Source organism: Misgurnus anguillicaudatus, chromosome 6 (genome assembly GCF_027580225.2).
Source record: "Misgurnus anguillicaudatus chromosome 6, ASM2758022v2, whole genome shotgun sequence".
In the NCBI taxonomy this organism is placed as follows: domain Eukaryota; kingdom Metazoa; phylum Chordata; class Actinopteri; order Cypriniformes; family Cobitidae; genus Misgurnus; species Misgurnus anguillicaudatus.
Window position 1 is genome coordinate 27,048,853 of NC_073342.2, and position 23,429 is coordinate 27,072,281.

A 23,429-nucleotide genomic window follows, 5' to 3' on the forward strand; every position below is an offset into this window, starting at 1 on the left:
TTTTACCGAAAACAAGACAAAAAAACTAAGAAAATGTTTTCTTGAAAATTATTTTTTGCAGTGTATGTTGTGTGGGCCGATTTGGGCCAAAATGCCAGGGCCGAATTTTTGTCCCAGTCCAGCCCTGCGCGAGTTGATTGTGATATTGCATGCTGGCGCTGTCCCAGGTTCAGTGTTCTCTCCAACGATTCATAACCAATCAAATTTCACCATTAAGTTCTTGCGTTTAATGAAGACCGCAGATTGGCTAATATGAGCGTCTGTCATTCCTTGTTGCCGTGAAGCGCGGAAATGTGAAAAGACGAACGCGTCGCGAGCATGACGAGAGCGAGCCGATTACAGCCAAGGTTATTACTGTATTTTTTGACGACGATCCGGATTCAAATGTAACTCCACCACCGGAAAATACGAGTTGACGTTAAACCTTTCAGAGAGAGTGGCTTAAAGATTTCGATTGTCTCCGCTATAAAAATGTAACTTACTGTGTTTACTGTAAATCCTGTAAAACGGCGTTAATGGCGGAATCAAAACATTTTAAGCGCCAGACGTACCTTGCTTAAACGTGGCGAAAGTGCCAAAAACACAAGACGTGTCATGACAAATGTGTTTATTATTGATGGAGACACCGACCTGTCTGTCAAAATGTGTTGGTGTATGTGCGCATGCGCTGGTGAATGGACATTTTACAAACATCCTTGTGGTCCATGTTGCTGTGGAACACAACAATGCTGATGGTATGTTTTTGTTGTATTTTTTTTAAACATTGCCTATTTAGTAGTAAAAGCATCCTGGTACATATGCAATAAAAAATAAATTTAAAAAAGCATCCTGGTAATGCAGTTATCAATACCAATATATATTAGCCTTCTATATTAGGGTCACTTTTGTAATGTCACAATTAATCAGTGTTTTACGTGTTTGCTAGATTTTCTATGCAATCTTAATAATGTTACCTGTAATTGTTAAATTATTATTGCTGCTATACTATTTCAACAGCATTTGGGTATTAATTTAGGAATTTATGCAGCAAAAAATAAAATAAATTAGAAGACCAACTTTTAAATGCTGGCCATAGGACGTGTAAAGCCCGGTGGTGGTGTTTTATTTTTAATAAAATGAATCTATTAACATTTACATTGTAGTTGTGGTGCTTTTTAATTTTTGGATGGATGCGCCTAAATTTTTGCTGGTGCTCCTAACTCTTTAAAGTTGGGAGCACCAGTGCTACCAAATAAAAAAGTTAATTTTGAGCCCTGACTGTGTTTGACCCCCTTTTGCCTTCAGAACTGCTTTAATTCTACGTGGCATTGATTCAACAAGGTACTGAAAGCATTCTTTAGAAATGTTGGCCCATATTGATAGGATAGCATCTTGCAGTTGATGGAGATTTGTGGGATGCACATCCAGGGCACGAAACTCCCGTTCCACCACATCCCAAAGATTCTCTATTGGGTTGAGATCTGGTGAATGTGGGGGCCATTTTAGTACAGTGAACTCATTGTCATGTTCAAGAAACCAATTTTAAACGATTCAAGCTTTGTGACATGGTGCATTATCCTGCTGGAAGTAGCCATCAGAGGATGAGTACATGGTGGTCATAAACGGATGGATATGGTCAGAAACAATGCTCAGGTAGGCCGTGGCATTTGAACGATGCCCAGTTGGCACTAAGGGGGCCTTAAGCATGCCAAGAAAACCTCCCCCACACCATTACACTACCAGCCTCCACAGTGGTAACAAGGCATGATGGATCCATGTTCTCATTCTGTTTACGCCAAAATCTGACTCTACCATCTGAATGTCTCAACAGAAATCAACATTTTTTTCAGTCTTCAACTGTCCAATTTTGGTGAGCTTGTGCCAATTGGAGCCTCTTTTTCCTATTTGTAGTGGAGTGGTACCCGGTGGGGTCTACTGCTGTTGTAGCCCATCCGCCTCAAGGTTGTGCGTGTTGGGGCTTCACAAATGCTTTGCTGCATACCTCGGTTGTAACGAGTGTTTATTTCAGTTAAAGTTGCTCTTCTATCAGCTTGAATCAGTCTGCCCATTCTCCTCTGACCTCTAGCATCAACAAGGCATTTTCGCCCACAGGACTGCTGCATACTGGATGTTTTTCCCTTTTCACACCATTCTTTGTAAACCCTAGAAATGGTTGTGTGTGAAAATCCCAGTAATTTAGCAGATGAAATACTCAGACCGGCCCATCTGGCACCAACAACCATGCCACGCTCAAAATTGCGTAAATCACCTTTCTTTCCTATTCTGACATTCAGTTTGGAGTTCAGGAGATTGTCTTGACCAGGACCACACCCCTAAATGCATTGAAGCAACTGCCATGTGATTGGTTGATAAGATAATTGCATTAATGAGAAATTGAAATTGACCGGCTACCACACAAGTACATTTCATGTGGGAAACACTGTTTATATATGATAAATTTTATAAATGTTATAGTGTTATAAACACAGTCCTACATGCATGATATTGTTTATTATTAATCAGTTTATTATCACAATTGAATTAAATCAGATTTAAAACAACAACAATGCAGAGACCCTTTTAAATGTCATGCGCTTGTATGTGAGGGAAAGAGAGAGAGAGAGAACAGATGATGTTCACCAGTGATATCATCAAAGCTGGCAATCATTGCTTTCCCAAACCCCGCCTTTTTTCCAACCCTCCACAAATAACCTTTAATAATTCAGTATCCCGGCCAATCAGCACAGCCCTTAAGGTTGACACGATAGGCAGAGGAGCAGGAAGAGAATGTGGACCCAACGGCTCATCCAGCAGACCGTGCATGCGCACACATGCGTCTGAAAGGTTGCCGAGCAGGAAAAACAGCTTTGGGAAAAGGATCTTTCCTGTGCAAATAGCAGTCCGACCAGGAACTGTGGAGATACATGTTTAACTGTAAGATACTGTTGCAAGGTTAAATCATTTTCACTGGAGTTGAAGGAATATGTTTTTTTCTGTGAAGGTAAGGATACATTTTTTTTTAGCTTGGACACCTTGTTTCCATATCATCTCTGTATGTGTGCCATATGTGATAATAAACCTCTGACCTTGATGTCTGTAGTATTTGAGGGCATAGAGGATTTTATTTCGTAATTTTATTTGTAGATGTGTCGCCTAACGCTTTCCACTTAGTGTGCGACTACACAAGGATATGCCAGACGAATAATGCTCATGCTCAATTATTGAACCGTTGTGACCATGGTGACGGTGGTGTCATTCAAATTGCTCATGAATCTAAGGAAATCATGCGGACAGTTGCTTTGGCAACTGATCTCGGCTTGCTTTGATTGTGAATGTGATAACAGATCTCACATAGGAACAGCAACAAGGTTTGCACACTCAATAAGTCCTTTTTAAGAAAACTAATAATATTAATACTGGTTAGGGCTGACCTTTGCTCTCAAAACAGCATTAGTTTTTATAGCAAGGATTTCACAAGATTCTGGTTTATGCTGACATGATTGCATCACGCAATTTTTTTGGCTGCACGTGCTGTTTATCTTCAGTATTACCACATCATAAAGGTTCTCTAGTGTATTCAGATCTGGTTACTGGGAAGGCACATAGCATTGCATTGTCAGTAGTCATTTCAACCATATATAGTTTAAAAACAATGTATCCAAGGTGCTACATAATACAATACAAGACACATACTTAACTGTACATAATTAAATTTTTTATTACTCCCTCCCGAATTTTGTATGGATGGGGGTAGGAGATGGGCTTTTCTTCACAGGAAGTAGAGACGCTGCTGGGCTTACTTTGATTTGCAGCTGATGATAAGGGACCAGGTGAGGTTCTCCACCAGGTCTTGGCGATCTTAATGATCGTCCCGTAGGAGCTGTGTTCTGTGGAGAATGGCTGTCCTGAAGTCAATAGCAATCTCTTTTGTTTTGTCCATGTTTAGCGTTAGATTGCTGACCCTTGTACAAGTACATTAGCCAATAAGCTGACTCATCGTCTTTGCTGATGAGACAAACCACAGCTGTTATCAGCAAATTTGATAATGTGTTTTGAGCTGTGCTTTGCAGCACGAGTGAGAACAGCAGTGGACTGAGCACTGAGCCGTGAGGGACCCCCATGCACAATGTCATGCGGGAAGTAGCCAAGTTATTAGATTGAAGATGGCTAAATTGTGGCTATGACAGGATAACATAAGCAGCAGCAATTAGCAGAAATTAGGCTATGGTGGTATTCAACTGATTAATTACTATTTTCGGGGGCCAAAGTGTTGCTTGCACGTATTACACCATTGCTTTTAGCCTTGATTGTTGACGCATTGATTCATGGTTTTCCGAATGCATTAAATTTATATTCTGTTTAGTTTTTTACTGCCCAATTTAGGTAAGTACTATACAGTATATGCCCACTGCAGTCTCAAATGTCTGTTTTTGCTGACAGAAAGTTTTTTCTGCTGTTGCAGCATGTGTGGTTTTAGGTTTGATTCTTATATTCTGCTCACCTCTGTTCTACTGCCGTGCAATTTGACTAATATGATAATGACATAAGTGGGTGTACAAAGGTTTCTAATAGCATAATATGAAGGCAGGAAGAATTATAAAAAATGCAAATAATAAATAAACAAAAATGAATGCACATGCACAATAGCGATTTTGTCAATCTGTAGGACTGTTGGAAACAAAACTCATCTGGTTATTTTTGTGTTTTAAAGATTGAATGACTCCTTGTTGGACAACAACCACATGGAGAACGACGCAAACTCCGACAAATCCGAAAGGGAGGCGCATGAAGATTCTGACAATCCAGCCAATGAGAACGGAGGCAGACTGACAGAAGAAAGTGATGCGGACCAATCAGATGATGTGTTTGTTGAGGCAACCGCTTTTGTTGAAGAACCTCTTGAGGAGATGGGAGAGGTGAGACTGTAGCTTGATTCGCTTTATCATAAACAAATCTATCATAATAAATGCATTAAAGGTTCTTCTCCGTGTGTCATTGTGGGTTTAATCCAGGTACTCGGGTTTTCTCCCACAGGCCAAAAACATGCAAATTGGAGATGCCAAATTGTCCCTCCCCAACCTGTGTATGGATCAACTTGTCTGAATAAAACTTGTGTATCAATTAACTGGTTCCCGCCATGAATAGATGCTGGAATGGCGTAAAGAAATAAAGGAAATGGAATAAAAGTGTTCCCTTTGCTCTTACTGTATAATTAGGCTGGTGAAGCATCACAGGTCGAGACCGTGTCAGAGGAGAATAAGGGCTTGATCTGGATGCTACTGAAGCAGCTGAGGCCGGGGATGGACCTTTCTAAAGTGGTCCTGCCAACTTTTATCTTAGAGCCGCGTTCCTTTCTGGACAAGCTGTCGGATTACTACTATCATGCTGACATTTTATCACAGTAAGAACCTCATTAGCAGCGTCGTCACCACCGTTTTGCTGGTGTAAATAAAGACCATTATTTTATTTTTCTCTTTTGTATCAGGGCGGTTTTGGAGGATAACCCATACTGTAGGATGAAGCAGGTCTTGTGCTGGTATCTATCAGGCTTCTACAAAAAACCAAAGGCAAGTTTTCATATGTAACCCCCGGATCATAAGTCACATGGGTATATTGGTAACAATAGCCAACATTACATTAGATGGGTCAAAAATATAGATTTTTTTAATGCCAAAAATCATTAGGATATTAGGTAGAGATTAGGGATGCACCGATATGGAAATTTTGGCAGATACCGATAACCGATATATTTGGGGGCCGATAACCGATATATATAGGCCGATAAATATTCATATTATTTTCACAAAGAAAAACTCCCAGACCGCGGACATCTTGTCTTTGCGCTAGACTAGCATACTCCCGCAACACGTGTCATCTTCATGCTATGTCACAGAAAGCACCAATCAAAACTCCACATGGCCAGCAATGAGCAAGTGAAGTGGTTCAACAAACCAAATAATCCATCATTTATCGGCTTTCATTTATCGGCCTAATTTTGCTATCAGACCGATAACCGATAATATTAAAAATCGGCCGATATATCGTGCATCCCTAGTAGAGATCATGTTTCATGAAGATATTTTGTAAATTTCCTACCATAAATATATCAAAAATGTATTTATCATTAGTAATGTGTTTGCTAATGACTTCATTTGGACAACTATAAAGGTGATTTTCTCAATATTTAAATTTTTTGCACCCTCAACGTCTCTTTTATCATAAGCGTGTGCAGCAGGCACTTATTTTGACAAAACTCGTGATGCACATGGTTTACATGAAGCAACAAACACATATTTTGAAAACGCGAGCAACACACATGACACTACGAACACTTATTTTGATTTTGCGCCCCTCGGATGAGCACTCACAAGCCGCCACTGACTGGTTTTGTGGTCTATGGTCACATATTTGCAAATTCTTATTTAAAGCGTATAGAGATGCTTTTTACCAAGCAATAGTTTACTTTAAAATTATATTATTTGCAAGAAAAACAGCTGATGAAAGAGTTAAATTATTACTTATTAGGGTTAATAATACGAACTGTATACTGGATTATGTAATGATTGCAGTTGTTATGATAAAAAAATTTTAAGGGGTCAGTCTATCGTTTCAGTCGAACAATACTATTATATGTTGATGTTATAGTTTGACGATAACTAGCAAATAACATAATAACTTACTATAAATAACAGAATTTTATGTTTAACATAAGACTAACAGTTACATTACTTGTGTGTTTCAGGGTCTGAAGAAACCATACAACCCCATTCTTGGAGAGATGTTTCGATGTTCTTGGCTACATCCACAAACAAACAGCTGTACTTTTTACATTGCGGAGCAGGTGAGATTCAAACACCATCCAAGACGTGTCTGGACACAAATAAAAATGCAAAAAATTATGCATTAATTGTATTTAATTTGCAAGTTTACAAAACATTAAGCCAAGCACCTGTTTTTAAGAAAACATCATGAGCACATAAAAAATATATTTACCTATACAAAGTATGTGGTCGCTTTTTGGTTGTCAAACCGGTTCATACTGTAGTTAATGTGATGTGAACTACCTGTGCTTGTACACATTTGTGACCTCGTGAGAACCTTAAAGGAATAGTCTACTCTTTTTCAATATTAAAATATGTTACTACCTTAACTAATTTTATAGCGTAATAGCACTTTTGGGAGTACTTCGACTCGCCTGAAAAGTCCGCTCCCCTTCTCCCTCTCATAATGGGAGAGGGAGGGTGTTACTGCGCCGAGTCGAAGTACTCCCAAAAGTGCTATTACGCCATAAAATATAGTTCCTCTTTTAAATCTGCTTAGAAAAGCGCTACGTTTTATTTTGTACCACCAAACTTGCTCGTATAACTACTCGTCTTAAATAGGAAAAACGTTGATGTGTTTGGTCACTTCTAACTTTATCTCTGATTGGTACCATTGAATGAATGGGGCTAAGCTAAATGCTATCGAAGCGTCGCAGCGCGCTCCAGCGCTTACGTGCACGCACACAAATGATAGAGGGATGTATCAACAATTCTTAGTTAAGGTAATAACATATTTTAATTTTGAAAATGAGTAGACTATTCCTTTAACATTTACATTCATTTGGCATAGAAGTACAGGATTTTTTTTTTAGGATTTTTTAGCCATCTTTCTATATCTGTACACTGCAGACCGTGTAAAAACATGGTAAAATCCTCAGTGTTGATATGCAGCTTGTTTTTGCACTTTCAGGTTTCTCATCATCCACCTGTTTCAGCTTTCTACATTAGCAATAAGAAGGACGGTTTCTGCATCAGCGGAAGCATTCTGGCCAAATCCAAATTTTACGGTGAATAACCGCTTTTATTTTTACATTATCACATCAGTTATATGCTTTCGATGTGTGATACTGATCATTTTGCCATTTTGTTTTTTAAAGGTAACTCGTTGTCTGCCATTCTGGATGGAAAAGCCAGACTGATGTTTTTGACCCGTGATGAAGAATATATTATTACAATGCCGTACGCTCATTGTAAAGGTGATTAACTAAAAAAGAAAAAATATGCTCATTTTCCAGCTCCCCTGAAGTGAAACTTTTGATTTTTACAGTTTTGGAATCCATTCAGCCGATTTTCAGGTGAGGTGGTACAACTTTTAGCATAGCTTAGCATAATCCATTGAATCTGATTAGACCATTAGCATCGTGCACGAAAATGACCAAAGAGTTTCAATATTTTTTCTATTTAAAACTGGATGATATTACGCAGCGCCCGAAAATAGTCCCCTGCCAATGAAAGTAACCAAGGGGACTATTTTCGGGCACTACGTTATATCATTGCGCCTGCTGCAGCCATGTTATGGCAGCAAAGTCCAAAATCGCAACTTTTAATTTTCGGTCGGTTTTAGTACACGATGTAACTACAGAAGAGTCAAGTTTTAAATAGGAAAAATGTCAAAACTCTCTGGTTATTTTTTAGCGCGGTGCTAGTGGTCTGGTCAGATTCAATGGATTGTGCTGAGCTGTGCTAAAAGTGCTAACGCCAGACCCTGAGATCGGCTGAATGGATCAAATGTTTGAGTCTAGGAGAGCTGGAAAATGAGCCTATTTTCAAAAAAAGTGGAATGTCCCTTTAATATTTTAGAGAAACATTAATAGATTATTAAATATGTCTCTCAGGTATCCTTTATGGAACAATGACGCTGGAGCTCGGTGGAAAAATCACTATTGAGTGTGAAAAAACGCAATATTATACAGAGCTTGAATTTAAACTGAAGGTATTTCTGTCTTTTATCTATAGCTCATTGAAATATATTTTACCAAAACTTAAAGATTACAGTTTGTCTTTCTCTCCATCCCTCTCTCAGCCTTTTCTTGGCGGCTCTTGCAACGTCAACCAGATTTCTGGAAAGATTTGTATGGGGGAAGATGTTCTGGCTACGGTGGATGGGCACTGGGTAATTCATGCCTTATCTGACAATAGCGGCATACAGAAAGATGTGGATGTATATGTGGATGTATCTTATTGCTCTTAGATTTAAATGAATAGTTCAACCAAATATAAACAGTTTCGTATAACAAATAGTATTAACCCACTGGAGGCATTTGGATTACTTTATTAATCAATGTATGTAATTTTTGGAGATTGATCATGTTGAGCCCCAAATAAGTAGTGCACACCAGAATAAAATAAATTTGTAAGACCTTCGATAATCATCAGAAGACATTATAAGACATTTTTGACATGCGTGTTATGAATTCTGACCTCTTGCGTCAGCACCACACATTCATCGTGAACACCGGCTCTTGTGTCAAACATCACATACACATAGACATAATTAATGCCTAGATGGGTGTTTGAGTGCTATGGTTAATACAGCTATACGTTATTGTGCTTTTTTGCAGAGAAAAAACACTTGTTTGTGTTTATGGGGCGCTCATGCCCGTACCAATGTGGTGGCACCGTTAACGTTAGATACAATGTCCCGTCTATGTATTTACTAGTGGTGCTTCATTGTCTGCACCACTCATATGTATTATTGGTAAACGCAGCTATTGACAGGGTTCCCACGGGTCCTTAAAAGTTTGTGAAATAATTCAAGGCCCTGGGAAGTTTTTGAAAATATACATACATAGATACAGATCATTGAAAGTGCTTGAATCTATTTTATGCAATAAGTTTTGTGTAGTGTAGGATAATATCATAAAATTCTAGACTTTTTAAGCACACATGCTAAACTGTTCGCTTTAAATGCTTATATCTTCTGTATGCGAATGTTGATTCATACCAAAATGCTTTTTTGCCTATAGTTGTGTTTGACACATGAAAACGTCTCGGTTACGTATGTAACTGTTGTTCCCTGAGCAGGGAACGAGACGCTGCGTCTTCCTTGCCATACTTCCTGCGTCCCTGTAACGCCATCTTTGGCAATATTTCAGATAGCGATATACTTCCTTCCTCCCACGTCACCCTGTCTTTGTCAATAAGCCTCACCATTGGTTGAATTTGATATACACATTCAGACGCACTTACCCCTGGAGGTGTCCCCAAAGTGTCACCACAGTGACGCAGCACGCGTTCCCTCAAAAGGGAACTGTAACAATGTATCTTAAAAGGTAACATGATGTAATCTTGCTCTCACTTGATATGTGTCCCCACATTTAGCCCTTGAATTTTAGGGTATTGGACTTGGAAAGTCCTTGAAAGGTCCTTGAATTTGAATTTAAGTAAGGCGTGGGAACGCTGTATTGACCAGTCAGCATCCAGGGCCAAAGCAGTCCATTTTGTAATGAAGGATAAGACGAGAGCTTATAGTCCAAATCTGTTTGCAGGATGGTAAAGTGCACCTGACTGAGAAAAAGACTGGCCAGCAGGAGGTGCTGTGGAACCCCAGTCTAGATGTGAGGAAGCATCGGCTGAAAAGACAAGTGGTACGGATGGACCAGCAGGAGGCGTTTGAGTCTGAGAGGTATACAAGTTCATAACCAAAATAACCTGGGGGCCCAGAGTTAACACGGGGGTGCGGGATGCCATATGCTTTGAGGTCAAATAAAGATACATAAGTAATAATTATTTTTTATTCAAGCTTTTGACATTGACAGGGTTTAAACACATCTGAGCTAATACAAAATGCCCAGGTGGCTATACATTTGAATTCTCTACAAAGTACACATTAAAGTGCATTATAAAAAAAAAAATAATAATAATAATAATAAAATTAAATAAATAAATAAATTCGGCATAAAATAAGCATACCAACATATTACATGACCATTGGGGCAACTAATAATTTAATATAAAATATTTTTTCAAAATATTTTTTAAATCATATGCTTACCGTACATTGCCAAGATCAGGTAAGATAAGTTTGTTTTATGTAAAATAATTATTTCAATTTTGCTCGCTCCATCTCAACGTGCTTGTTAACGCAATGGCCAAATAAATTGGAAAGATGGATGTAGATGATTGGTGGGGGGGGGGGCTCAGATTGTCATATATGTAACCCAAGGAAAAAGGTTGACAACCACTGAAATATATGATAATAGTATCAATTGGCAATTTTATTTTGTTTATCATTTTATCCAGTTTTTGTTAAATTTAATTTACGTTTTTATATATTTATATTATATATTGATTGTTATTTTGTTCCATTAATTTAAATGTATTATGAAATTTAAACTTCCATAAGGCCAGTTAAAATATTAATACTGATAATATTGCAAAGCAAATAAAAATATGCATTTTATAGACGGTTTCATCGGACACATGTGCGCTGACGCGATACACATCTGGATCCGAACTTTACTTCCGGTTTCAGGGTTTTTTTAATGGTCTGACTAGTTGCTAAACTACCGAGCCCCTAAGGTGACATTGGAGTAAAAAAAATCTAAAGTTTAGTTTCATGTGCTCACGCAAAACCTTCATGTGCAGAATTATCATGCGTGATACTATCATCACGTGATACTATCATGCGCGCACGTGAAACTTTCACGTGCGCATCCGATAGTTTCACGTGAGCTCGCGATAGTTTCACATGCTCGCGCGAAACTAAACTTGGAAACAAATTCTGCACATGAAAGTTTCACGTGAGCACATGAAAGTAAACTTTATTTAATTTTTGCTCCATGTCCCCTTAGGGGTTCGTACTAAACTGATCTCTTGAACAAATGCCTCGTCGAAAATAACAAATGTTTTGGTTTCCTAGATAATCTGTGTTTTTTTTTTTTTTTGCTTGTTATATAAATAAACTACATTTAAAGAATGTTGTTATTTATTCTTAGCAAAGTATACCGGAAGTTACGTGCGGACCACGACAGCCGCTTGTTTACGTTGTTATTGCTGAAAACCATCAATACTATAGTATTCATAATAATTATTTTATATGCTTAAAACCTTGCAGGCGCATCATTAAAAATAATCTGTAATTATGCTGCGCCAAATAAAATAGTCGTGATCATACTGTGAATAAACAACAATTGCTTTTAATGAAATAGATTAAAATCTTAGTCGTTAAATTGTTGGTGTGTTATTCCTGCAGGCTTTGGCGTCACGTTACTAAAGCGATTAATGATAAAGACCAGAACAAAGCCACCCAGGAGAAATTTGTGCTGGAAGAAGCCCAGCGGCAGGAAGTGAGAGAGCGTGGCGAGCGACCCTGGAGCCCACGACTTTTCACACTCAACACTGACACCAATGAATGGCACTACAAATATGCTGAGTACGTTCACGATGTCTGTAATAAGATACTATCAGTTTTTTTAATTGTATATTATAGTAAGTTAAATAATGGCGCTCAGATGAAGAAATTTGGTAGATGCTACACCTTCCCTCTGCCACCTGTTTGTAATTCAGTGACTTGATGGTTCAGACGGCTTGCAACTATATTAGATGCATGTATATAAACACCATAGTATAATCTCCTTTCTCAGCTCTAAACCGTGGGATCCGGACCTCTGTCTGGTTCAGTTTGAAAAGGATGGCATCATCCAGACAAAAGAGAAATCACAACGCCAACGAAACGGTTTCTCATACAGCCAGAACTGGGCTGGCCAGCAGAAGGTGAGACACACAGGAGATGTGACCCGGTGTGTGAAAAGTCATTTTTTTGTGATTTAACAAATGAATGTTGACTAAGTAAGGTAAATAATTGAAATCAAACTTTAATCTAATAATTAGATTATGTGACTTATCTTGGAATTCACAGACAGGGTAGATTAAAGGATTACTCCACTTTCATTTTAAAAAAAACATAATTTACTCACCCCCATGTCACCCAAGATGTTTATGTCTTTCTTTATTCAGTCGAGAAGATGTTAAATTTTTTGAGGAAAACATTCCAGGATTTTCCTCCATATAGTGGACTTTAGTGACCTCAACAGTTTACAGTTTCAATGCAGTTTAAAATTGCAGTTTCAAAATAGGGGTGCACCGAAATTTCGGTCGCCGAAAATTTCGGCTGAAAATGGCATTATCGGTTTCGGGCCGAAATAAAAAATCCAGCCGAAAATGTAAACCGAAAATGAATGTCAACCGCACCCCTCCCATCCGTGCGCTAGCGCTTGGGTTTCACTCACGGTGATCAGTCGTCTCCCACCCCTCCCCTTCGTGCTCAAGCAGGTTTCACTCACGGTCTAGCTGTTTGCACGCGTCTGATTAAGATTAAGCATGTCTTGATGTGTAAACTTTAAAGAGAGTGGTGCTAATGTGTCTCATACTGTAATCCATTAATGTACATTTGGCGAATAAAGCAATGAAAAACAACGTAACGTTTTTATGTGGAGCGACTGTTGCGCTGTTTGGGATTCACCTCGGTCTCTGTGTGTGCGCACGTTTAAGTGCCCTCAATAGTGCACATACGAGAGAAATGCGTTTAAAAAAAACAAGCAAACATAAAATCTCTCTGTAATTGACAGGGCACATATAAACAAAATTAACTCCACAGTATTCTTTTTCTAATAAAAACATTTGTTTATGTCTTAAGTGTATGTATAGATTACAGTCAGATTAACCTACTTAAAGTCTGTGTCATTAATGTTAATCAAACAACCCATGACAAAGAGCTCTAAAAAATAATATATTTAATTTATTGTGTTATGATTCATTTAATTTGATTTCTGTACCTAATGCTAATTTCAGACCTTATTAATGTACAACTTTGTTCTCTTTTATAAATGTTTGCAATTTCTTTATTGTTTTTTAGATTTTTCCCACCCGCTATTTGCTGATCGGAAAAATAATCTGATCTGTGCCTCAAAAACTGTAATGTGATCCGAACTGTGAGTTTTTTTTATCCGTCACACACCCCTAGTAAAGTTAGCACAGTGATAGCCATAAATGCAATTGTACTAATAATTGGCATAATAATTTATTTCGGTGTTTCGGTTTCGGTTTTTCGGCCTTGGTTTCCTTTTTTCGGTTTTCGGTTTCGGCCAAGAATTTTCATTTCGGTGCATCACTATTTCAAAGGGCTCTAGACGGTCCCAATCGAGGCATAAGGGTCTTATCTCGCGAAACGATCGTCGTTTTTGCCAAAAAAATAAAAAGTATGTACTTTTAAACCACAACTTTTCGTCTTGCACTAGTCGTGTGACACACCAGTAAACGCATATGTAAAACACACTTGCAGACCATTTTAAACAATAAACTGACATAAAGACATTAATTAATATCTTTCCACATACAACAACGTCGTAACGCTCCTCTTTCCAGGTACTTTCGCGTATGTCACTTTTCAACGTGATTATGTAAGGAGCGTCACACGGCTACTGCAAGACAAGAAGTTGTGGTTAAAACCTTAATACTTTTTTTTTGCGAAAATGATGATCGTTTTGCTAGATATAAGACCCTTGTGCCTCGGTTGGGATCGTTTAGAGCCCTTTGATGCTGCGTTAAAACTGTTAAGGTCCAATAAAATCCACTATATGGAGAAAAATCCTGGAATGTTTTCCTCATAAAACTTAATTTCTTCTCGACTGAATAAAGAAAGACATAAACATCATTGACGGCATGCGGGGGAGTCATTTATCAGAAGTTTTTTATAAAAAGTGGAATATTCCTTTAAAGCCACACTCCCCTAAAGTTAAACATTTGATTTTTGCCGTTTTGGAATTCATTCAGTCAGTTTCCGGGTTTGGTGTTACCGCTTTTGGCATGGCTTGGCATGGTTCGTTGAATCTGATTGGACCATTGGCATCACGCTGAAGAACAACCTGAGAGTTTCGATGTTTTTCCTATTTAAAACTTGACTCTTCTGTAGTTAAAACTTGTACTAAGACCCATTTTCAGGCAGTGCGTAATATCATTGCGCCTCCTGCAGCCATGTTACGGCATCAAAGTCCTTGATAATTACGCCAGAATGAGATTATAGTTCCTAGCCATATCGGCCTAGAACATTTTAACTTTTAATTTTCCGTCGTTCTTAGTAAACGATGTAACTACAGAAGAGTCAAGTTTTAAATAGGAAAAATATCAAAACTCTTTTGTCATTTTTTGAGCGTGATGCTAATGGTCTAATCAGATTCAATGAATTATGCTAAGCTATGCTAAAAGTGGTACTGGAGATCGGCTGAATGGATTCCAAAACAGTAAAAATCAAATGTTTAACTCGAGGGGAGCTATTTTCAAAAAAAGTGTAGTGTCTCTTTAAGGATGGGTTTTTGTAATTATCATTATGTTTTTTCTATTGTGTGATTAGTTTATTGACTAATGTGTGTCCGATTTTTAGGTGCGGGTGAATGGAAAACACCGGAAGTCAAGCAGCCAGCCGTCCAGCTGTAGTCAGAACACTGAGAGCAGCAGTACAACACCAGAACCCAGCCATGAGTCATCTGACAATGAAGGTAAGCCATCAGTCCATTATAAAAACAAAAAAGTGCCGCAAGGATGACACATTTTTGGAGGCAAAACCCAAAAGCGAGTTGGCATTTTTGCACTTCCAGTCTGGAAGTCGATGGATTTTTTGAATGAGGTTTTGGTTAAACGTCTTTAAAAAGACTTTGGGTTTGCATGACACATAGATATTTTCACGTTTTATTCTATGACATAAAACACACCAGTAATACTGTGTATTAATTGTCTTTTAAAGCGTGGTTGCTAACAAGTTGCTACATGGGACTATAGATTTTGTCTAGGACTTTAAACCTCATCACGCATGATGATGATCTTAAAAACAACGCAACATGGGCACAATTCCCAACAAGCATTCATCCACAGAGTATTTCCTTATAAGGGAACATGTTTATAAAGTTTGAAAGATCTGGCAGAAGCGTTAATGTCGAGAGACCGTGATGTAGTTTGCTTATAGCCTAAGGTTAGCTTTTAATTTCTAGTAAACGCATTTATAATTTAAAATTCATGGAAGTTGTCTTCTGTAAAGATTATCTTGTTGGAAAAATGTATAAGTGTCATATACTTTTGTTAAACAAAGAGCTTATTTTTTGCGTTAATCCAAAAATGAATGGGCTTTTTTTTGGCTTCCTGCTAACTTCCGGATTGGCTTACAAAAATACGTCATCCCTGCGGCACTCTATTGTCTCATCTTGTATCCTGTATCATGCTGTATAGTATAATAGATACTTAAATCTATTGAAGTAGTGTATTGGCTACTTTACAGCAACTTTGAGCATAGCTATTTCAATCAGATATAAAAGCCAGAGTATATAATAATAACAACATTTCAATTAGCTAGATATTAAAGGATTAGTCAATTTTCTTAATAAAAATCCAGATAATTTGCTCACCACCATGTCATCCAGGGTGTTGATGTCTTTCTTTGTTCAGTCGAGAAGAAATGTTTTTTGAGGAAAACATTCCGGGAGTTTTCTAATTTTAATGGACTTTAATGGACCCCAACACTTAAAATTCCAGTTTCAAAGGACTCTAAAAGACCCCAAATGAGGCATAAGGGTCTTGTCTGGCGAAAGGATTGTCATTTTTGGCAAGAAAAATAAAAAATGCACTTTTAAACCACCACTTCTCATCTTCCTCCAGTCCTGTGACGCGCCAGCGCGACCTCACGTAATATGACGTATTGAAACTACGTATCAAATGATGCCGTATCGAACGATGACGTATCGAATGATGACGTATCGAAACTATGCCCCAGTGTTTACAAGTGTAGAGAAAGAGGAACGTTTCGACGTTGTTGTATGTCAAATGATATTAATTAATGTCTTTGTGTCAGTTTATTGTTTAAAATAGTCCGCAAATGTGCGTTTCACATATGTAAAGCGTGTCCTTTCGACGTCATTACGCAATTACGTGAGGTCACGCTGGATGTCACACAGCCAGAGGAAGAAGAGAAACTGTGGTTTAAAAGTGCATATTTTTTATTTTTCGCATTTCGCATATCGTTTCGCATTAAAACTGCATTAAATAACTGCATTAAAACTGTTAAGTATTGGGGTCCATTGAAGTCCATTAAAATCCTGGATTGTTTTCCTCAAAAAACATAATTTCTTATTAACTGAACAAAGAAAGACATCAACATTTTGGATGACATGGTGGTGAGTACATTTTTTTTTTTTTTAAGAAAATGGACTAATCCTTTAACGGCTTAAAAATAATGCGCTTATATATAGGCATATAGCGTTTTGAAATAGCTGTTGTATAGTAATGCGTGTATTAGGATATTCAAACAGCAATCACATTTAAAAGCCGATGATTCATGGATGAAGAAATAAAGCGGCGAGGTGATTCAGACCACACATTCATGGCTTATATGAATAAATCGCATTAAGTGCTCAGACAACCTGCATAGACTAAACAACCCACAGTTTACCTCATCTCTCATTTAAAGCTTTGCACATTATCAATTCTCATTTTGATTCAAAGGATTTATGAACCAATGCGGCAGATGCACTAAAGAAGTGAAGGATATCGCCCTTATCGAAGCCTCTGTGGCAGCTATACAGAAAACACAGCAGGACATACAGAGGCAAGTACACATTTACATACTATTATATTGTTTTTTTTTTTACTGATAAATCCTTTTCCTTTAACATTGCACATTTATTTCTGTAGAAACCTGAGCGCGTTGGGCCGTCAGATAGCGCGGCACAAGACGGCGGACGAGAGCAAGGCTCTGAACGCTCGCCACTGTCTCATCATCTGCATGCTGTTGCTCTTCCAGCTACTCATCAACTACGTCTTCACTTGAGATGCTGTCACCTAGCGACCATTGCCTAGCAATAAGCAGCCAAATGATTACATCACACACCGAATGCCCCACCATGATGTCACACCATCGAGCACTAAAGCACTTCAATAAAGGAGAAAGAGACTCTTGTTTTAACGTAATGGATAATCATTTCGGAGTGTCGCCACTCTTGTTCACACAATTCACTTCCACAATATCATTTCTACCATAGTTAAATAACGCGCGTGTTTGTGTGTTTGTTATTCTCGAACCTCTTCCATTAGGATACCGGCCTTAATACTAACGCCAAAAAGTGGAAAAAGTAAATCGATGTCCGCCAGTGCAATTCTTTACGCTTTTTCGCCACGACGTTCGTTCGTTATTATTTTACACAACAGTGTTCCTGCGTAGTTCTTTACGAAGAAGAGTAAATGTTTACAAACTTGATCGTACACTACACAATGAATAAATACACAGAGGATGCGTAGTGTAAACGTAGATTATCGCCTGTTTGTAGTGCAACGATATTAGAAAGAGCATTCATCTTCATAGAAAGTCTTCGTAGAGACACTTGAGGCCTTCTGAGATTGGATGAAGTTGAAATGAAGTTCGATAATGAAGGCGTGACTGAATGATCAAAAGTGTGTATATATTTGGAGCGAGAACTGAGAATGTATTTATTGGATCATTTTTGTTGATTTATATACGTATATATATACAATCACAATGTTTTTAAATGTACCTTTTCTGGGAGCAAGTACAGCCAAGCATCAAACTGATTTCTTTTATGGTTTGTGTCGCGTTTAAAGTTACACAACCCCTTATTGTGCACTACAGTAAGTACAATAACAATTCCAGTGCAGGATTCATATAGGACATTTGTGCTTGAACAATGCCTGCATTTTTTTAATCGTGGAATGAAAACCGAGACATTGGTACATTTCATTTTACATTACATTTACATTTTAGTTTTTTAAGACCACTCGTCTAGTAAATCAAATGAATGAGATGTCAACGGCTCACTGTGTCAATGATTGTTGCAAGGCACCACAGTAAAGTTTTACATTTCCACTTTGTCATCGTGTCTTATTTGAAACACTGATCAGCGACATTAGCACATTTAACGCAATATCACCATCATATATTAATACTTTTTAAAATAATTATTAGCATTTGCCAGAGAAAGTTTTACATGACTTTTTATTTTTAACCAAAAACAGATCACTTTTATGCGTTTTGGCTGTTTCGTTTACACAACAATGACATTTTTGGGGTCTTGAAAACAAACATTTTTAAAGCAGGTTTTCGAAAACAATGGCATTATCGTTAACTCCCTGTCAGCGTTTGATTTTTTAATGATTTTCAAAAGAAGTTTTTCTTCTTTAAATATATAAACATACAATATATCAAATAAAAGAACAAACCTTCTCCTTTTAAACAAACAAAACATCCTACCCTTCATTTGTTTTCGTTTTATTACCTCTTAAATATCTCTAAGTTTCTTAAAAAATACACAATTTTGAGCAAAAAGCTGAGAAAATTGCATTTTTGTAAAGGACTTTTGTTACCGTGGGTTCACATCAGCCGTGTTTGAGGCGCCAAAATTGTGTCTACAGTGTCTAGTTGTACACACTTGAACATTTTGAGTTTACTCGCTTCATTCGCGCATGAAATTCTAGTCATCGAGACTTTCACGTGGAAATTTGCGTTATGGGAGGGGGCTGCAATCACGTCACTACTAGAGCAAGCTCCTGATTGGTTAATGCGGCGCGGCGCCAAAGTTCAAATTTTTCAACTCGCGTGTTTGCTGTGGCAACGCTCAATTCGTGCCATTCACGTGAACTTGACGCGTAAATGAGGCAAAATTGCATCTACCGCTCCGCACTAAACGCATCATTTGCGGTGCGAGACCTCCAGACGCGCATCATCGCGTCTTCACATTGACTTAGCATTAAAATCGCTCGCGTTTGACGCCTCTACCGCAGCTGGTGTGAACGCAGCATTAGAGATCAGATTCAGAACAATGATCAAACATACACAGAGTTTTACTGTTTTGGAAACAATGGATGCTTAAGTGTTTTATAAGTTGGGTGAGAGCGCCACCTGGTGGGTAGCGGCGGAGGTGTTGATTGCCGTAAAAGCTCGTCATGGAAACAATTTCTTTTGGCAGGAAAAGAGTTAATGACAAAACTGCAAATCTGTGAAAACGGTGACGTCATGCACATGCCATAACAACAATGGCAAGGTTTATTAACTCTTTCCCCGCCATTGACGAGTTATCTCATCAATTAAGAGAAAACGCTTGCCTGCCAATGACGAGTTTTACAGCAATCGATATTTCCGCTATTGTGCACCAGGTGCTGCTCTTACCCAACTTTGTTGTTTTGTTTTTCTGCCTCTGCTCGCGTCCTGTAATCACAATCATGTAGCAAGCTCTTGATTTGTTAATGCGACGCGAAAATCCGCCACAGTTCAGATTTTTTAACTCAAGCGGCAACGCTCGATTCGCACGGAACGCGCCATCCGTGCCACACCTTTCGCGCCAAGCTATTCACGCTTACCGTGCCGCAGGATGCCTATTCGCATCTTTGCGTTGACTTTAAATGTAAATCAATTGCGCTTGCCGCCTCTTCCGCATCTGGTGTGAACGCACCGTTATAGTCCAGGGTCACTAGTAGTAATACATTTTATCGTCCATCTAAACGAAATTGCTCGATGCTTTCACTGTCTTGATTGTTTGTATTTATTGCTCTATAGAAGAACGCATATGTGTGCATGCATGTAGTGTCTCTTTACAAAGTAACATCACCATTTACTGGCCTTGCATCCATAATACAGTGTTTTATGCTTCGTACACACCAAACACGAAGCATCGCGTTCCTCACTCTAGATTACTCGCAGGATTTAACTTTGTGTCATGCGTATTTAAGTGTAAGTTGAATATTTTCAATCACATCACTCTGTGCATATTTGCATCTATACCAACGCTATCTCACGAGAATTCGTACATAGTTTATGAGTTGGCTAATTCGTATTATTTCATACGACCACATTCGTAAGTTTTGCTATGATTTGCCTTGACCCCTGTGACGTTGGGGTAAGGGGTTCGGTTTCGTTATTTTTTTTATGAGAATCGTACGATTTTGCATGATTAACTTCGTATGAATTGATACGAATTAGCCAACTTGTAAAATATCTACAATTTCTAATGAGATCAGGCTGTCTGTTCACATCTTTACATTGACTTTGTATGTAATCTACTCTCGCAAATAGTTAAATTCACTTCTAGTGTGTACGCAGCATGAGTCATTCGGGATCATTTTGGACAACGTTGTGATATGTACGCAAACATTTTCATTTTCAGTACACTTGTTGTCATGTAAACATGCTCTTAGTTTTCGTCTGTTGTATAGCTGCGAGGTCTCACAGCTCTGTCTCAGATTTTGATGTTACCCCACCCAAAACACCCTCGCAACGGTATTGCAATGCCCTAGCATCCACCCACATTACCCTTTGAGTTTATTTCATAATATCTAACAGTTCAATATAAATGAAATATTTTGTAAAAGAGGCATTAAGAGCACTTCACATTCATTTCTTTTCTTCAAAGGCCTCCGCTGTTGGACTTTTCCTTTTGTTGTCACAGCAGATCGTCCCGGGACATGTTGAGACTTGGTAAAAAGTGTGTATTCACAGAAAATCCCCTTCCTTCCTCTGCTGGGCCGAATAAATGCAGACCTTTGCAATTAAAGCACATTGTTTGCGGTCTGGCCAAAAGAAGCCGAAATAAAAGCCATCCCGCCTCAGCCCACCTGTGGGGACGAAGGTAAAATTTTAATGGAAACTATGAATGTACAAAAAAAAGCCTCCGGGTCATGATTGGGTGTGGTTTTATGGGCGCATATGACTCATAGATCCAATTCAAGCAATAAGAAGTCAAATATACCCCTGGGATAAGAGATGTGCTCTATTTTACTTCTATTGTGTAATTTGTCGGTTTCAGATGATAAGCGAGTGTTTTATTGGACTGTATTGAATGATGTCCCTAGAGATTCACACAGATGAGTCATTGTTCTAGTACAGTATCGAATTTGTCTTGTTCATTGTTTGTTTATTGTATTCATGGTGATCCTGAATTACCCAAAGTCAAGCCATGGTTTGCATAACGCCCACTGTTTGGTGCACTTATCCATGCATTGACCCGTCATACTGGTGGATGAGTCCAGGAAGGAGTACGCTAGCCGATTCGGCGCCCCCGGGCCCACAGGCCACATATCTGAGAGTGGGTGCACACACTGGACCTTTGTGTTTGGATGTAAGCGGGGGCAGACGGAAGCGCTTGGAAAAAGCAGGGTTTAACTTGGTCACATGTGTGCCGGACTTTGCACAAAGGAATTCCTCCATCCCACAGATGTGTAATGTGCTTTTCGGGACGTCCAAACATGAGAATAAATGTTTATGTCCTTCAGTGTAATGGGTTTATTAAATATCCAAATCTTTTTTAGTGGAATCCTTAGACGATTGACACTAGTTTGGGTGGGGTTGTTTGAACAATCCGAGCATTTCAAAGCAAGGTAAGACCTTTTGGTGGGATGACGGTTCTTGAAGGGTTCTTGCCGTCACGCCTTTCCTTGGACACTCCTCGAATTCCATCAGTCTCAAGGCCTGCAAAGAACTTCTGTTTAACTGTAATGACCTCCGTGTAGTCGTACATTTGGAAATCTGCTCTTTGTAATGCGACTCTCCACAAGATCGTCTGTGTTGTCTCTACGTTGCTATGCATGTAGACATTAGTTACACACTGGCCCATTCAATGGTTGTTGGTGGAAGTATCCTCTACTACTGTTAGTGGATGTTGTTGGATAAAGAATGGGTTTGAACAATACACAATAAAAATGCTGGGTGGTTTCAAGACATGGTGGATAAATACAAACAAACACAATTGTTGATTGAAATAACTTAGGTAATATCCATAGTTGAATCAATCCTGTGGTGAAACAACCTAGGTTAAAGGAATATTCCACTTTCATAAAAGAAATCTGATAATTTACCAGTGGCGGCTTGTGACTGCTCTTCCTTGGGGCGTAATTTCGCCCAAATTCAAAATAAGTGTCATGTGTGTTGCTCGTGTTTCCAAAATATGTGTTTGTTGCGTCATGTGAACCATGTGCATCATGTGTTTTGTCAAAATAAGTACCTGCTGCACACCTCAAAACCGTTTATGATAAAAGAGACACTCACGTTCACAAAATAAACGCAAGACACTCACTTAACACTAAACTCTGATTATGCATGTGATTATGCGAGTATCTGGTAAATGCGAGCATCTCTTTTATCATAAACCCTTTAGACGCGTCTGCAGCAGTCACTTATTTTGACATGTGATGCACATATGATTACTCGATGCACAAAACACATATTTTGAAATTACGAACCACACACATGACGGGCTACATACATGTTGTGACGAACTTATCTAGTGAAATGATCGTAATTTTCGCAAAAAATGTTCTTTTAAACCACAACTTATTGTCTTGCACTTCCGTGTGATGCGCCAGTGCAACCTTGTGTATTATGTAATCGCATCGAAAGTTCACGCAGGACATATTCGAAACTATCGCACCAGCATTTACAAGTGTGGATAAAAAGGACTGTTCAGAAGTGTGCATTTCACATATGTAACGCGTGACCTTAAGACGTGATTAAGTAATACGTAAGGTCACGCTGGCTCATCACACGGCTACTGCAAGACAAGAAGTTGTGGTTTAAAAGTACTTTCTTTTTTTAGCCAAAATTACGATCATTTTGCTAGATAAGACCCTTATGCCTCGGTTGGG

At 38.5% G+C, this 23,429-nt stretch overlaps 1 protein-coding gene across 1 annotated transcript in view; it reads left to right on the forward strand.

The window, feature by feature from the left end:
- Positions 1-18,663, forward strand: part of osbpl5 (oxysterol binding protein-like 5) — a 64,242-nt gene extending 45,579 nt beyond the window's left edge. The window contains exons 9-22 of the mRNA XM_055192052.2: positions 4,691-4,895; positions 5,196-5,380; positions 5,465-5,546; positions 6,722-6,820; positions 7,711-7,807; positions 7,898-7,996; positions 8,636-8,733; positions 8,824-8,913; positions 10,289-10,425; positions 11,995-12,174; positions 12,386-12,515; positions 15,181-15,295; positions 17,289-17,391; positions 17,478-18,663. Coding sequence (XP_055048027.2) covers positions 4,691-4,895; positions 5,196-5,380; positions 5,465-5,546; positions 6,722-6,820; positions 7,711-7,807; positions 7,898-7,996; positions 8,636-8,733; positions 8,824-8,913; positions 10,289-10,425; positions 11,995-12,174; positions 12,386-12,515; positions 15,181-15,295; positions 17,289-17,391; positions 17,478-17,613 — 1,756 coding nt within the window. The 3' untranslated portion in view covers positions 17,614-18,663. The remainder of the gene's footprint in view (positions 1-4,690; positions 4,896-5,195; positions 5,381-5,464; positions 5,547-6,721; positions 6,821-7,710; positions 7,808-7,897; positions 7,997-8,635; positions 8,734-8,823; positions 8,914-10,288; positions 10,426-11,994; positions 12,175-12,385; positions 12,516-15,180; positions 15,296-17,288; positions 17,392-17,477) is intronic.
- The last annotated feature ends 4,766 nt before the right edge of the window (positions 18,664-23,429 follow it).